General features: G+C 36.6%; 1 protein-coding gene across 4 annotated transcripts in view; it reads left to right on the forward strand.

The window, feature by feature from the left end:
* Positions 1-705: 705 nt before the first annotated feature.
* MAPK11 (mitogen-activated protein kinase 11) overlaps positions 706-15,204 on the forward strand; it is a 35,722-nt gene continuing 21,223 nt past the window's right edge. The window contains exons 1-4 of one of the 4 annotated variants that reach the window (XM_026081502.1): positions 706-801; positions 12,794-12,923; positions 13,880-13,938; positions 15,092-15,203. In XM_026081502.1, coding sequence (XP_025937287.1) covers positions 12,909-12,923; positions 13,880-13,938; positions 15,092-15,203 — 186 coding nt within the window. In that variant the 5' untranslated portion in view covers positions 706-801; positions 12,794-12,908. Of the gene's footprint in view, positions 802-9,459; positions 9,548-12,793; positions 12,924-13,879; positions 13,939-15,091; position 15,204 lie in introns of those variants that run through there. The other 3 variants (XM_026081503.1, XM_026081504.1, XM_026081505.1) reach the window with 3 other exon arrangements.

Raw genomic sequence — 15,204 nt, forward strand, 5'->3', positions numbered from 1 at the left:
TTTGAATCAATTTCTGGAAATAATAGTAATGTTTAAGGGGTTTCTGAAAAAGAATCATGATTCTTTTATAAGCTAGGTAAGTAGAATAATGTAAAAACAATCTATATGGGCCTTTAATGAAGTGTACTACTACAGAAAAAATGTTTCTTCAGAGTTTCTTAACTTTTTGCAGCTGACTAAACTTGTGAATAGTCGTTTCCCTTTTTTCTCTTCATAGTCAGATACTGGAGAACATTTATGGAGTTTCTTATTGTTTACTTCTTTTTCTAGCTCTGTGAAATGCCTCAATTTTATGTAAGAATAGGAATGCATACTATGTATGTATGTGTGTGTGTATTCCTACATATATATATATATATACACACACACACACACACACACCTTCAACAATCAGCAGAAACACTCAGGACTAGTATCTTGGAATTTTTCTCTATTATTTCAGGTTTCTGCTTTCCCTAGAGAACTCTAGGGAAATATTGTGTGAATATTGGCACTGTAATTCAGGGGCATGGGCTGGTGTTTATCCAATTGTTGTGAATAGTTTCACAGAGGCCTAGTTTATTAGGCTATAAACTTTTACTTTTCTTTCTCCCCTATTTTGCAAACTCAGAGCTGGATATGCAGTATGAGAAGTACAGTAATTTCCTAATTAAACCTGCATTTCTGATTATTTTTCCTATTTATGCTTAAATAGTTTCAAGATGAAAACCTACTCTGCTGAATTTTGTAACAAGATGCCAAGACTTTTGAGAACTTGTGAAGGAAATGAAAACATGTGGTGGTTCACTTGAAGCACAGCTGGTGATTTATTTTTTTTTTTAATTTACTCTAGTAGTGTTGTTAATTTATTCTGCTTGCTTCTTTTCTGCCTGAGAAGCCAAGGAAATCCTAGTATGTTATTAGTGAGGGAGCCTAGGAACTGGGATATAAAATATAGGGAAGAAACCATGGGAAAGGTTTACTTTAAAATATACATTTAAGAACAGCTTACAGTAATAAAATATTATTCTACGTTAATAGTCCTGTTAACATCAATGAACTATAAACTCAAGCAAAAGCTTGAATGTGAGGAAGAGGTTTACCTACATCTCAGAAAAGCTATCTATTTTTAGTGTCTCTTGAAATTGATTTTTTTTTCTCTCTATATGCACATGCCTGACCCAGGAGACACAGTCATTCCCGTGAGTAATATGCTGTATAGCTTTTGTGAATAATTGCACTCCTATTCAGTAACATACTTAAAAACTTATTTAAGTCTTACGGAAACCAGTGGAATTAAATTTTTAAGTTTTTTAAGTATTTTTAAATTCTTAAGTATTTTGCATAATAGAAGTCATAGTCCTGAAGTCCAAACACTGGCTTTGAAACAGGAACAAAGTTGTTGTAACAAATCTTTTTCTACCTCAGTGAAACTCTTCTATAGTCTTTCCCTTTCCTTTGTTACTGTAAATTATCAGTCATATCCGATAGACTTGTGCAACTGAAGTGATGTTTGTTAAAAAGAAACATTATGTAAATATTTGCATTTAAGCTGTCTTCTGCTTGCCCTTTTTATGCATGCAGTTCAAAGTCAATATAATAATATCGATATCAAGTACAGTGCTTCCCAGTAGATTTTTCTTCTTTTTTATTTAAATATGGAATATATGTAAAATACAGACCCTCCATAGTGCAAAGACTTCTACTGCTTTTCTCACTCTTTTTATGACACATCCTAAAAAAAAGTCCTTCTTGGAAATCCTTGAAAGCACTTGGCCACACTGTCAAATGGCATTGCACTTTAGCATCCATATGAACCACACAGAGAACTGTGAAGTCGTTCCTTCAAGTATTTTCAGTGCATTTTGCATTACGCATGTATCTTCTGCCGAGAGGTCTGCAATTCTGCAGAGGTCTTCCTTACCTGGATTGTCTCCTATAGCCATTCAAGTTGGTGGACATTCTGTCATTTGCTGCTGTTGAATCCGATTTTGCAAATTTAGAAAAAGCTTCAAGCCCTGTGAAAGTATAGCGTATATATGGTAGGTTAATTATGTTTAAAATGATCAATGGAGCCTTCAGCAGTATTTTTTTGTCAGCTTTTGGTTTTTTCAAAGCTTATTTGCATAATGGCAAATATCAAATTTACATGTTTTGTTTGGAGGTGTTTTCTTTTTGTGCTGTTGATTTGTTCCTCAACTTGTATTTTTTTATAATAGAATACTATTTTAACTTGAGCCAAAACCCAATTAAATAGTTTAATTGAAAATTTTCTTGATAAATGCATTTGCATAGTTTTCAACCCTGAAGTAGGATTTATCTCTCACTGAAGTCAAAGGGCTTGTTGGCTTTTGTAGAGCAGATGCTGTCCCTGCTAACTGTGAGTTTTAAAAATATTTTTGGTTTTAAGGGCAGTATTTAAGCTGATGGCCATTTAAATGGGAAGCAAGCAAGCTGACTTTCACAAGATAATTTTCATCTACCATTATTTTGTTTCAAGCCTAGAGAAAAATGGATTGAGTTGGGCTCAGGTCAAATTGCATTTTAAACTTTTGTCCCTCTTGACTGTACCTCTTAAATGATAATTCTGCCTGTGTTTGAGTCTTTGAACTATTCTGGTCATACTGCTTGTAACCTGGATCTCTGGCCCGCAGCATCTCTGCATCACAGCCATATTACCTTGGCCGATCCAATATAGTTTTGTATCTCTAAGCCTCTTCCTTTGGGAGTTGGTGTTAGCACCTGCTTAAAGTGACTCAGAAAGAGCTTCTTCATCTCTTTTTTTTTTTTTAAAGACTTTTTTATTATTTACCCCAAATTGTGTAACACACATAGCAAAAGGTTTTCGTTTTGTTTTTTAAAGCCTGTATACCTCTTTTCATGCCAGTTTTTGTAAACTGTCTTCCAACCTACTTAATCTTATCTTTGTCTGGGAGGTATAGGCAGCCTTCTGCAGCATGCCCTCTGTGAGCTCTCCAGCAGGTTGTTTCTCATTAGCATATTGAAAATCTCTCTTTTGCTTTTTTTGGAGAGAAAATACCTTGCAAGATTAACAGAATTGAGGCAAAAGCTTTTTTTCTGAACAGAAACTTCCTCAGAGGTCTTTGGCATCAATAGTGCTTTCTCTGTGCTGTTTTTTCCTTACCTTTTGGTTTCCATCATGCAGTCTCCTTTGATTTTTAAATGTATGTTCAAGCAATGCCTAACACAAACCTCAAGTTATATTAAAAAAAAGTATATGTTTAAAAAAAGTATCCTGCTAACTCGACTGTAATAAAACAGGCCTCAATTCAGGAAAGCAGGTAAGCATAGTCTGCCTTAAATCATTCACTCAGTGCAGCACTTAAACAGGTCCCTACATCCCACTGACTTTAGGTGCATACTTAAGATTCATTAAATTTTTATCCTGGCTTATCCTGTGTAGAAATCTTGGGGTTTTTTTAGGCTTCTGTTTAAGAAAGTACAAGTGGAAAAGTAGAAGCAGAAAACTTTAGGATTAAAGTTTAACCCATTCTTTCCCCCATCCCACCCAATCCTATGATTTCTGGTAGGATTATAACTCACAAATATTTGAGGATTCTATCTTTCAAGATTGAGACATAAGATTACTGATATTGCCCTTTTCATATTAAGAACCTCTAAACAAGTGCTGAGGCAAATCAGCAGGGTGTGAAGTTTTTTACAAACTCATATAAATTGTCTTTGACTGAAAAAGAGAACAATTCCAGATCTAGGATTTTACTTGATGATTTCTGAATGATACTGTTTTTTAAAGGGACCTTTTTATTAACTATAGTGACACTAAGTATATGTTTTCAACTAAAACATCAACTTACTGCAATTATGATATGTATCATTGTAACACTGTGTGCTTATTTAAATGGTAAATGCTTAGATAAGCTTTTAGAATAGTAATAACACACACTTCCTGTATGTATATATATCAGGAAACTGAAGACCTTATGGAGATCTATACAACTAAAGTCAGAATCCTAAGCTCATACAGCCATTTGATTTCAGTGGACATCCCTTTGGGCCAGGCCTCTTTTGGATGAAGTTTCTTGTTTCCAATGCAAATACAGGGCTAAACTTCATCCTAAATATGGTTATGGTAATATGTGATTGAAAACATTGCATCAAACAATATTGTTAACATAGCACTTAGCTGCTGTCCAAGATCCATTAAAAGTTGTCTATTTTTGGCAGGAATCTTTTAGAAGTAAACTTTTGAAGGCTTTCAATTGTTTTGCAGATATTTACAAGGAGCCTTTTTTGAGCTTATTCAAACATTTTGCAAACTGGGTGAGAGATGAAGGCGTTCGAGTCTGCTCAGAGGCAGGACACCTTGTAAGAGTGCGTAAATAATAATAATCATACTTACAAGCAAGACCTTGAAAGTGAGCTTGCAATAGGGAGTAGCAGTAAGTAAAAAGGGGTCACATGGTCAAAGTTACAGGTCAGGAGAAGGATCTTTACAGCAGCATCACAAGAATGAATAGGTGAATATGGATGTAGCAACAAAAAATATTGCAGAATGAGGAAGACCCTCAGAGGAATATGATGAAATAGCTATTGGGGATGAAGTTGCAATGGGGTTTGCAGGTACAAAGCTAAAGGAGGGCAAAAATTCAAGAATATATGAAAAACAGATCAAAGAAGGAAGAAGATGGAAGAGTACTGGCTAGGGAGAGGTCACTAGAGAGTTCAGTGAGGGTGGGGGGTTTTGGGTTTTTTTTTTTTTTTTTTTTTTTTTTTTTTGGAGCACTAGGATGGGATTTGGTTTGCTTGTAATTCCTTTTGTCCAGTTTCATTCTGCATATTTTCCAGTTATTGAAACAGCATAGTCATTGACTTTGGAAAGGAAAAGGAAATGGAATGGTAATTAGTGGAGTCAAGGTTCATATTTAAAATGAAAGTAAGAATTCTTTTAATGAAGAAGATTGAATCAGGGAGGAAGTGGTTGTGGAGAAGGATAAGATGGGCTGAGAATAGCTGTGACAGAGATCTGTAGGTAGGATGCTGCCAGTAAGCCAGTGACATCTGTATGTGTGAGGGAGCTGATGGAAGGAGCTGTAGAAGGGAGAAGAAAAGGCAAGCTCAAGACATGTGGGGACTTTGTATTTTGCTGCTTTTTTCAGGAGGAATTAATGCAGTCTTTTTTAGAGAAATAAATGGGAGCAGGAGATGAAAAAAGCTTGAGGAATGAACTAGTTGTGGCAGAAATGCAGCAAAAATTGTAGAATTATGGCCTTCCGTTTGGTCATAGGAATACATTAGCTGAGCAAAAACCCTCTGTAGAGGGTCTCCTCCACCCTTACTGCACTACCATTTGTTGTAATATGCACCTGCCTGACCACATGATATAGCAGTGGCATAGCCCTCTGCTCCTTCTTCCCTGCCATCACTCCTGATCACGATTGCAGCTGTCTAGGACACACAATCCCTGTTCCTGAGACTTTAAAATCTTAAGGATTGGCTGCCTCAAGAAAGCTTCCCAAGGAGCTGTTTGCAATTTCAGGACCTTATAGCTAGTTGGTTCAAAAATCCAGTATCTTAATTCTGTGCATACAGTCTGTGTGGGAGATTTCAAAACCCTTACATGACCTGGGAACAGAAGTGCTATCACTTAACATTTTGGCCGTTGTACAAAGAGAAAAAAGGGGGAGTGGAGGAGGAATAGCAGAAAGAAGAACAATAAGTGACATTATGCCTGTTTAGGTTTATGTACGTATTTGAAGGCACTAATATTTTTCATGTTAAACTTTATATCCAGATTGAGCACTAGCATTTGTAGCTGTAGCTTCTAAGCTCACAGTTTGTAATGACCTGGCAGTCTTTTTTAATGAAATTCTGACTAGAGTAAGTTTTTCATAAGCAGTGTACTGGCTTTGTGGTAGTTGATGGCTTTTCTTGTTTAAATACTGACATGGGCCTTACAGGCTGTCTAAAATACATGGTTATTTTAGTATCCATGAGTTGGTTACACATGCTGAGGGAACTAACAGCTTATGACTCCAACCTTCTGTATGTTTTTCTCAACAAGAGTAATTCTAAACATAGCACTCTCACTGATTTAAACTATAATGTTTAACTTACCCTACAGAAGTGTGATTAGTCCTCTGTAAAGTTATTTGTGTGTTTAAGTAACTGTGGAGAGGTAAAAGACAGACCAGAAAACAAAGAAAGAGCTGGTAGACTCAGAGGCAGATACAGCATTATTATTATTATTATTATTATTATTATTATTATCATGTTGTTATACTAAAAGAAGATTGGTAATGGATTTATATAAACATATAGATAACAATTTTTTTTGGTATTTTTTCAATGTCTGCTTAAAAATATGTACTTATTTTTCTGTTCGATATGCAACCATTATGTGGCATATGTAATAGCTTTTTTGTAATTTTGTATTCAGATCCAGTGGTAAATTAATCTGAGATAATTGACAGTGATTGTACTAAAGCCAAAACAAGTGATGCTCATGCTCAGCATAGTGTTTGGAATACTATCCAAGTGATAAGATATAATTTTACAATGCAATAACTTGTCATCATCAAGTAAGGGTTTTTTCTCTAATGAGATTAACATGTCATTTCAGAGCTGCCCATTACTCATCCTCCCACCTTTTGCCATATTACCTTCTCGATTTTCTTTATGGATTCCTTCTGATGCACATACGTGTCATGATTTGTGAGGTCTCGTAAACAAAGCAGTCTGCTGTCCGTACCTTAATTCTAACTCTCAGAGGGAGGAAATCACCAGCCTGAACTTGAATAAACTAACAAGGTGTTTATAAAGAAGAAACAAATGAAACAGTTCCTGGGTTTACTTTGCTGCTTAGTTTAAGCTTACTGTGGCTGACACTGGGATTCAGCCATGTTCTGTTGTGCTCTTGCTGCACTGCCACTAGCTCTTACGGTCCACTTTCTGGTATTGGATAGATGCCGTGTGTGCTTTTTTTTTAAGACTACTCTATATCTCAATAAAAAAGTAGGCCCCGTTAAAAGAACTACTAAACAAAAAAAAAAAAAGCCAAGATCCTGGAGAGGACCCAGAAGACAAAGATAACAGTCAAAATCTTGCAAACAAAACCCAAAACCCATGTTATCCATGTGATGACTTTCATTGACTCCTGTGACATTATTATGAGATATAAAAAGAGTTGTCATTTACCACAGTTGTAAGGAATTGGGTGGTGTGACTGGGCATTTGAAAATGTCCCATGACAGGGTTCTTGTGTGTCTCCTTTCTTCTGATTTTCTTGCCAATGCACAGTGCACTAAGGGCTGTCTGCCTCAGTGATCAGGTTCTCTGTATGTTGACCTCTCTTCCCTCCTTTCCCCCCAGTATTTGCTGACATACACCTTTCTGCTGCCATTATTTGTTTTTCTCAGGAAGTCAGGATGTTAAAACCCAGGGGGAAATTGGGCCACAAGGAGGTAGTTGTATATCTCCTGTGATGAAAGGAGGCAATGCATACATGAATGGGTACTTAGGTCTGTAGATAAGTGCTCAAAGTTGTGGCTGTACTAGATATGTGGCAGAAATTCTGAGTACTTTCCCTTTTGGTTTCCGGATGTTTCTTTCTTTCTTACCAAAATCAGCAGAGTTCAGCCCATGTGAATCCATGTTTTGAGCATGAACTGCATTTTCTTTTCTTTGTTTTTTCTCCTTGCACTTCCATGCGACGGGTAAGCTTGGCACATTCTGCGGGAATGTGGCCCTTAGGTTAACCAGTGAAGTAGAGAAGTTATGGTTTCGTGCTGCAGTGAAGGAAATAAAAATAGTAGCCTAGAACAATATGGGTAACCTTTAGACACAGTATCATTGCCACAAGGACCAAATTTAAGGATCTGCTTGTGTACAGCATTTTCTCAAGTTTGGTATAGTGCGTCTATACAGTTACCAAACCTGCAATGCTGGATTGAAAGCCTCACAGGCTGGGACACTAATTTGTATTTAAAAAAATTGGAAATGTTAGCTCTTCTTTGTATGTTTACAGTTACTCAAATGAATCTCTGGTTTAGAATAAGCATATCTAATTATTTGGACAGATACAACACTTCCACAAACACAAAATCACACTTTGCAGACAACCAAAACCTTGCAGTTATCTGGGGTGATGCGATCTGGAATACCAGCTGATACCAGTAATGTAGAAAAAAATGACAGGTCACTGCAGACACACGAGACTGATAATACATAGAATCAGCTTGGGTCATGCCTTCATTTTGAATCAGCTAGACCTGAACGGGCTCCTGGAATGAAGAGAATTTATTAGATCAAACACTACACTCAATTTGAACTTTTTCCAGGCATTTTGTATGTGCTTTTACTAGCTGCGCCCAGCTAATAAGCATTCTCAGAGCCGAAGCACTAGGAAGTACAGGGGCTAGCTCTAGTCCAATAGGACTGCTGAACAGTATGCTCCTAATCCACAAGGGACCTGCAGGATCTGAGAGATGGTTGTGCATAGAAATGGTTTGTCTGTCTAGTATTACTGATCTGTAACTACAACAGATAAACTGTCTGTGGAAACTAGGGAAATGACTTTATGTACAGCACTGTTTAGAAACATCCACTAATAAAAATCCATGCCCCATCAAAGTCATGAAGTTGGCATGAGACTGTTTTAAAATCCTGTGCTTTTTGCCTTTTGAGGTTTTGGACTGCATTAGCTTCTTATGCTCAAACTTTTCTCTGAAACCTTGAGGACTGGTAGAATGTGTTTATAAGCAGAGATTCTTATTTCATCTAGTGGAACATTAATAGAAATATTAAATACAGGAGTTGACAACACTGAAAAAATCTGTCTAATTTAAGCAATGACTGAAAATTACACTGAGTCCTCTGATCTGTGTCAAAATCACTGAAACTAGAGTAATGGCTGTTTCATCCTTGATCTTACTTGGACAGCAAAAAATGTCTGTCATAACTGCCAAGGGTTCTGGGTCAAGAATGACAGTATCTTAAAAAATCTGATGCTAAGACTATTACAAAGTTTTTTCTTGTAAAGTAAGAAAATAGTAAGAATTGTGTTTCTTTTTAAATTATGATAGGAATTCTATCTAAAGTGGTGTTCCCATTTACTATTGAGGCATTAGAGCCTACTGCTCTATAGTAAATCAGAAATGCTAAATGATAATATGCAGTTTAAAAGTCACTTATTGTCACTGCCTACAACAAATGAAATGCTAAAAGTAAAGAATATTTTAGAGTTGGGAGTTGATATGCCTTTTACAAGTATCAAAGTTTATCTCTGTCGTATTATTCTGTCCAGCTACATGAGGTAATGTAATAATTAGAAATAAGACACCCCAGAATAAGTAATTTCAAAGAAACTTAGAAAACAATAGCTGAATCATTAAAAGGATGATTTTTTTTCCAGGTATAAGTCAGTGTTACACAACTGGTTTGCCAAAGCTGAAGCCTGTGCTCCAAAGGACCCACAGCAGTAGAAAATGCCTTTCAAAAGAGCAAGGAGCTGTAAATTGTCAGCAGTTGGTTTTGAGACAGTGCAAATACCAGGAGACCAACAGAAACTCTCTCCAGTTTTAGTTCAGAGGTAGGGAGTATGTGAGTTGAGTGTAATGCAGGGTAAGGGAAGGTGAGGGCCTCTAACCCCTTTTAATAACAGTGTGCCTTTGACTGGTTAAACAGCATGTTTTGAAGAAGCTGATTTGAATCACTTTACTCAGTGACTGATCTCACAGGCCCCCAAAGGAAGGGTTTGTGCAGATGCTAAACACAGGCAGGCCCATAGAATTACCATGACTGAAACCAGAGATATGCTATCCAGGGATCCTGTCTAAAAGCTGAATACTCTCAGGGAAATCGCACAGAAAGGGGAAACAGTTAATCCTGCCACCTAACAAATTACTCAGGCAACCATGAGGGATTCAGGAGACAACTCAGATTGCAGCTATGATGATATAATAGGAAAAGGGAGAGACTCAGTCTGAAATAAGAGCAAACATGTAATTCCACACAGGGAGGAAGGCAGGCAATGTCCTGCTGCTTATGAATAGTGACCACAGAAGCAGTAGCAGAGATATCACAGATGCAACTCATTCTTGAATGGGACAAAGAGGTTAACAAAATTTGTATTTTTTTGAAAGTTTCAGTATTAATAATTTAGATTGTCATGATGGGAAGCCAGACAAGGAAAAAACTCGAAGGCATTGACTCTGATTATTCTTTGGTACAGTTTCTTGACTGTGAAGGAACTCATTTAAAGTCTGTTCCTGGCCTATTCAGCTTAGATTCATGATTTCTCATTGGAGTTCCCAGAACTTGAGTTGCTGTTTGTTTTTGTTTTTGTTTTTTTCTCTCTCCTGATTTGCTTCCATCCTGGATCTAAAGAGCTGCTGTCATAAGAATTACTGAAGCTAAAAAATAGTGCTTTATACCATGTGAAAGCTTTGCAACACTGAGTCATAAGAAGGGTAAAAAGCAATCCATCTATAAGATTAGCAGTTTGTAAACTACTAAAACCTACATTTGACCTTAAAAGTGGGAGGAGAGGGATGTTTACCATGATAATGGGATTTAAAACCTAATTCCTTCTAGCCTTGTATATACACAGTATTTCATAAACTGGTGCAAGCATGAGTGGGAAAGCTTGTGAATTACCAGCAGAGTTGCGATGTTAAGCACAGGCGGCTGTGTTGGGCAATGTTATTTATTTGTCTGTATAAACATTTCCTTTTTCATTGGGAAAAAAGCTTTAACTTAGACTATATGTAGAGAGTAGGTATTTCTGAGACTTGTGGTGCTCTCCATTGGCTTTGTTGGCCAGGATTGCACACATGCAATTATATCTGATCTTTGTTATGTTAATAGTGAGGCACTGGCTTCCTTCTTATTCCTTCAAACTTACTCGTGCAACCTTCATGTTGTCTCTGTGGCCAGTTATGAAATTTAAGATATCTCTGTTGTGAATTCTTCTTACACCATTCATTCCTTGAACTTCTCCACATGTTTGAGTAACACAGTGTCCTCATATCTTGTGTCCCAACCCTACTGTCAGAACAAGTCTCTTTATCATATCCCTTCCATCCATTCCTCAGTGATACCAGTCTTCTCCTACCACTTCCTATGCTTGCTTTCTTCTGCTCAGGGAATGCCTTTCCTGAGGTGCTCTGCAAAGCCGCAACCCTCTACACCTTTAAAACTTCCCTGAAGATCCACTTCTGTGATGCTTGCAAGAAACTAGCAAAGTAATCTGCTTATCTATTTAATCTCATGAGTGACTCACTCCTTCCATGGTGCCTGCAAGAAACTTGTTGATTAAATATACTTCCTCTTACTCTGTTTTTATCTAATAAAACATTGCTGCATTATGCTCTGCATTGGCCTTCTCAGAGATTCAGTGAATTCTAGGATAACTGGGTCATGATCATCTTTTGGATGTCATTCTGTTCTTACTACGTATTTGTTGCTTCTCATTAAAAATAATTCTTTGTCTTCAAACTGTCTGCAAATGCTCTTCTCTGCTCTTCGCTTGTCTCTCCATGATTTTAGTAAAGCACCAAGTATGTGCAGGGGCCACCAACATGAAGCTGATTATAGGATCAGTGTATTAGTTTGGGAGCTACTCCCAGCAAGATGTATGCTTTTTGTCTCTAGCAGGTGTCTCTTACCACAATTTTCAGGAGTGTTTAAAACACTAATAATAAGCAGTTAATAACATCTAGTTACTGCCAACCATTGTCATCCTACGTGACTTGCAATTTTTATGTTATTTAATTTTCAGTGTTTTGTAACTCCACAAAAGGTTTCTGACAGATAAACATGTGAAGGTTCATCTCTGCTTACTAATGCTGTTGCTAGCAATTGCAGATTGTGTTATCCACATTTTAAACAGAAAATTTTACGGGTATTTTAATTGAACTAAATTTTAATGTAATGGGCAAGAACAACAATTTAAAGAAATTATTTTCTTAATGAGAGAAGGTAGCTGACTGAATCTGTTTATAAATGTACTTTGTAGTGCCATGAAGTAAAATATAGAGGCATCATTTTTATTCCTGTGTTACATAAAGGCAGTATTTATTTGTAACTTACTACACTTTCTTTCACTACACTGTCTTTCTAATGTTCAGAAAAATGATGTCCCTTTTTGTGCAAATGGTCACATCTATACTTAATGCCCTCTTCAGTGGGGCATTTCCATATGTATAAAGTTAAGCACATGCTATGTGTCCGCAGGATCTGTGGGCTGAAGTTCATGACATATACCTGTTGTTCATTTGTTACTGGTATTTCCTGAGGAAACGTGTATGGCCTTGGCTACGTCAAGATTCTAATGCGATACCAGACTTGTGGCATTATCCTCGAGCAAGCAAATGTTCACTAGACATAATTAATATTGCCAGACACAATGGCAGCATTCTTCTAATTATTACAGGATCCAGTTTGTTCACTAAGACCCAGAATTTGAATCCTAGTATTCCCAAAGAGTCTTGATTTGGAGAGGGAGGCTAGACCTGCATTAATGAAGCTAATTCTTTGGCTCCTTTCCCTGCCAGATGGGAAGGGATTACCAGGGGGATTCCTGAACATTATAATAAGCGTTAGCAATTTGCTAGGTGAAAAACAAGGGAGCTATAGTTGAATCCTCATGGTTACTGCTGACTAGCTCTCCCAGTTGCAACCCATTAGTTAAAATGTAAATGATGGCAAAGGAGGGAGTAAAAATCACCAATAGAGTATAAGTTTCTCCAGGGAACTTTGGGATGTTTAGGTAGTGGAGAGCTTTGAAATGCACGTCTAGAACATGCTTTCAATATATTTTTCTTTTTTCTTGTAGTTCAGCTTATGATACCAAAACAAGACAGAAGGTGGCAGTAAAAAAGCTTTCAAGACCTTTTCAGTCACTTATTCATGCAAGGAGGACCTATCGAGAGCTTAGATTGCTTAAACACATGAAGCATGAAAACGTAAGTGAAGGGTTAGTTCTTTCCCTTCTGATTTTTATGATGAAAGCTTGTAATATAGACTTAAATTTCAATTAGGTACAATCTTTTTAGAAAAGTATATACAACTCTTTTCTGACTACCCAAGATACCTGGACCTAGCTACCTTTAGAGAAGTCATTGGAAAGGCTGCCTTTTTATGGAAAAATGATCTAATTGGATCTTGAAGATCCAGCTAATGAAATCCAAAGCAAGTGCTCCTACTCTTCTCTAACTGAAGTACAGTGTTCTGCTCTCTACTATTGGATGTTATTGAAACATCAGTCCAGGAAAAAATACCTCAAACCTATTTTTGCTGAATTTGGTTTCTGTTGAGAAACTAAGGGCAGATACTCTCAATGAAATTAATGACAATATAATATACTTTTCTTACACAATTCACCTGTTAATCTAGATGAAAGACAGGAAAACTTCAGGCTTCAAATAACTCAGTACTTGCCTAAATTTATGTCACAACTAGTTGATTTCAGTGGGATTATCCATCTGCTTAAAGTAACTTGCTGACTGAGGCCTGAATATAATATAGTGGATTGAAAAATATCCTGGAGAAAGGATACTAAAAAAGTTATCAACAACAGAACAAGAAAACCTGTGAAATTGCGCATAATCTTAAGTATAACAAGTGTACAAACCATGTATCAGCTTTTCTGTAGTGAGACATTACATTTCCTGGCTTGATTTATGATTGTCTGAAGCCTTGTTCTACTTTTTGTAATTAATATATTTTTTAATTAGTCATGGAGGTAGCTGAGTCTATCCCTGGACAAACCACCTATTATGCTGGTTTTACTAAGTTTCCAGAATGATCATATGTCATGTGTTTGGAAGTTTCATGCCAAAAATTCTAAACAGTGTTAATACTAGTTATATGGAGTGTTACATATTTCTAAAAATAAAATGGCAATTCACTTGTCTTTCAGGTTATCGGATTACTAGATGTTTTTACACCTGCAACATCCATAGAAAATTTTAATGAAGTGTAAGTAACATTTTAAAATCATTTTGACTAGTTAGTAAGTAAATAGGGATAGTACTGCTCTGGTTTTAAAAAGAAGCACATTCTTTTCTAATACACTTGAAGCCAAGGTTGGCTTTGTGCAAAGAACCCCAATGTGTCTTTATGCAGCTTTTCCACAAATAGGAAAGCAGAAGGGTGGGTCTCATTTTAGTACTTTTTTGAATGGTCAATAAAAAGATTATAGGTACCTAGTGAATGGTTTGATGTTGCATAAATGCCAATAAACTTAAAGCTTCTTAAATTCAATTATGTGTTAGCAGTAGATTATTTTTTCACAGCTAAATTAGCTCAGAAATGCAGGAAAGTATTCTGTTGGTTTATTTAGACAAGGTGAATTTAAGCTCGATTCCTGATTGACCTAGGACTAGTTTTATGTTCGTATTACTCAAACATACTATTTATGTTGAGTTGTTTTTGTCATCTGGTATGAGCAGTTAAGTCAACAGATCAGCAGAGGTAACAGTAACTAATATTTTTTTGGCTCCATGGAAATTAGTGGCCAAAATCCCTTTGACTCAGTGGAGCGAAATTAGACCATGAGAATTGGGACTGGTAGGTGCATACTTTTGTACCACCAACTTCCCTTGGAAGAGAATTGATGTTTCTGCAAAACGGGTCAAAAAATAAAACTTCCAGTTGGGGTGGAGGCAGTTAAACAACATACCCTTAGTTCAACTGATTCCATGTTAATCTGCATCATCAGATATTCCAGGGCCTCACAGTAACTGTCATTTGGGTATCTCAGGCTTCCACTTTTATGTAGGTTGAGGCTTCCTATTCATCTCAAAACTTGGTACGTTCTCCCCTCACTGCTGTAGTGTGTCATTGAGAAAACATAGATAAAAGCTGTTAATGTGCGAGCAGGATTTTTCTTTTTCCCGATATTAAAGCTCATAGCTGATTTCAATATTAAAAACATATTAAATTTCAATATTAAAGTCATAGCTGACTGGAGGGAATTAAACCATATGTTAGTAGTAAACAGAAAAGGAAGCTACATGGAACTGTGTAATTACTCTTAAGAGGTTCTTCTTTGGGGATTTACATTCTGCCAATCTTAAACGAGATGTGTTTCTTTGTTTTGTTCTGTGGGGTGTGTATTTTATTTTCACAGGTATCTTGTGACAAATTTAATGGGTGCTGACCTGAACAACATTGTGAAGTGCCAGAAGTTAACGGATGACCATATACAGTTTCTCATATATCAATTGCTTCGAGGTCTTAAGG

The sequence above is a fragment of the Apteryx rowi genome, unplaced genomic scaffold (assembly GCF_003343035.1).
Source record: "Apteryx rowi isolate R43461 unplaced genomic scaffold, aptRow1 scaffold_550, whole genome shotgun sequence".
In the NCBI taxonomy this organism is placed as follows: Eukaryota; Metazoa; Chordata; class Aves; order Apterygiformes; family Apterygidae; genus Apteryx; species Apteryx rowi.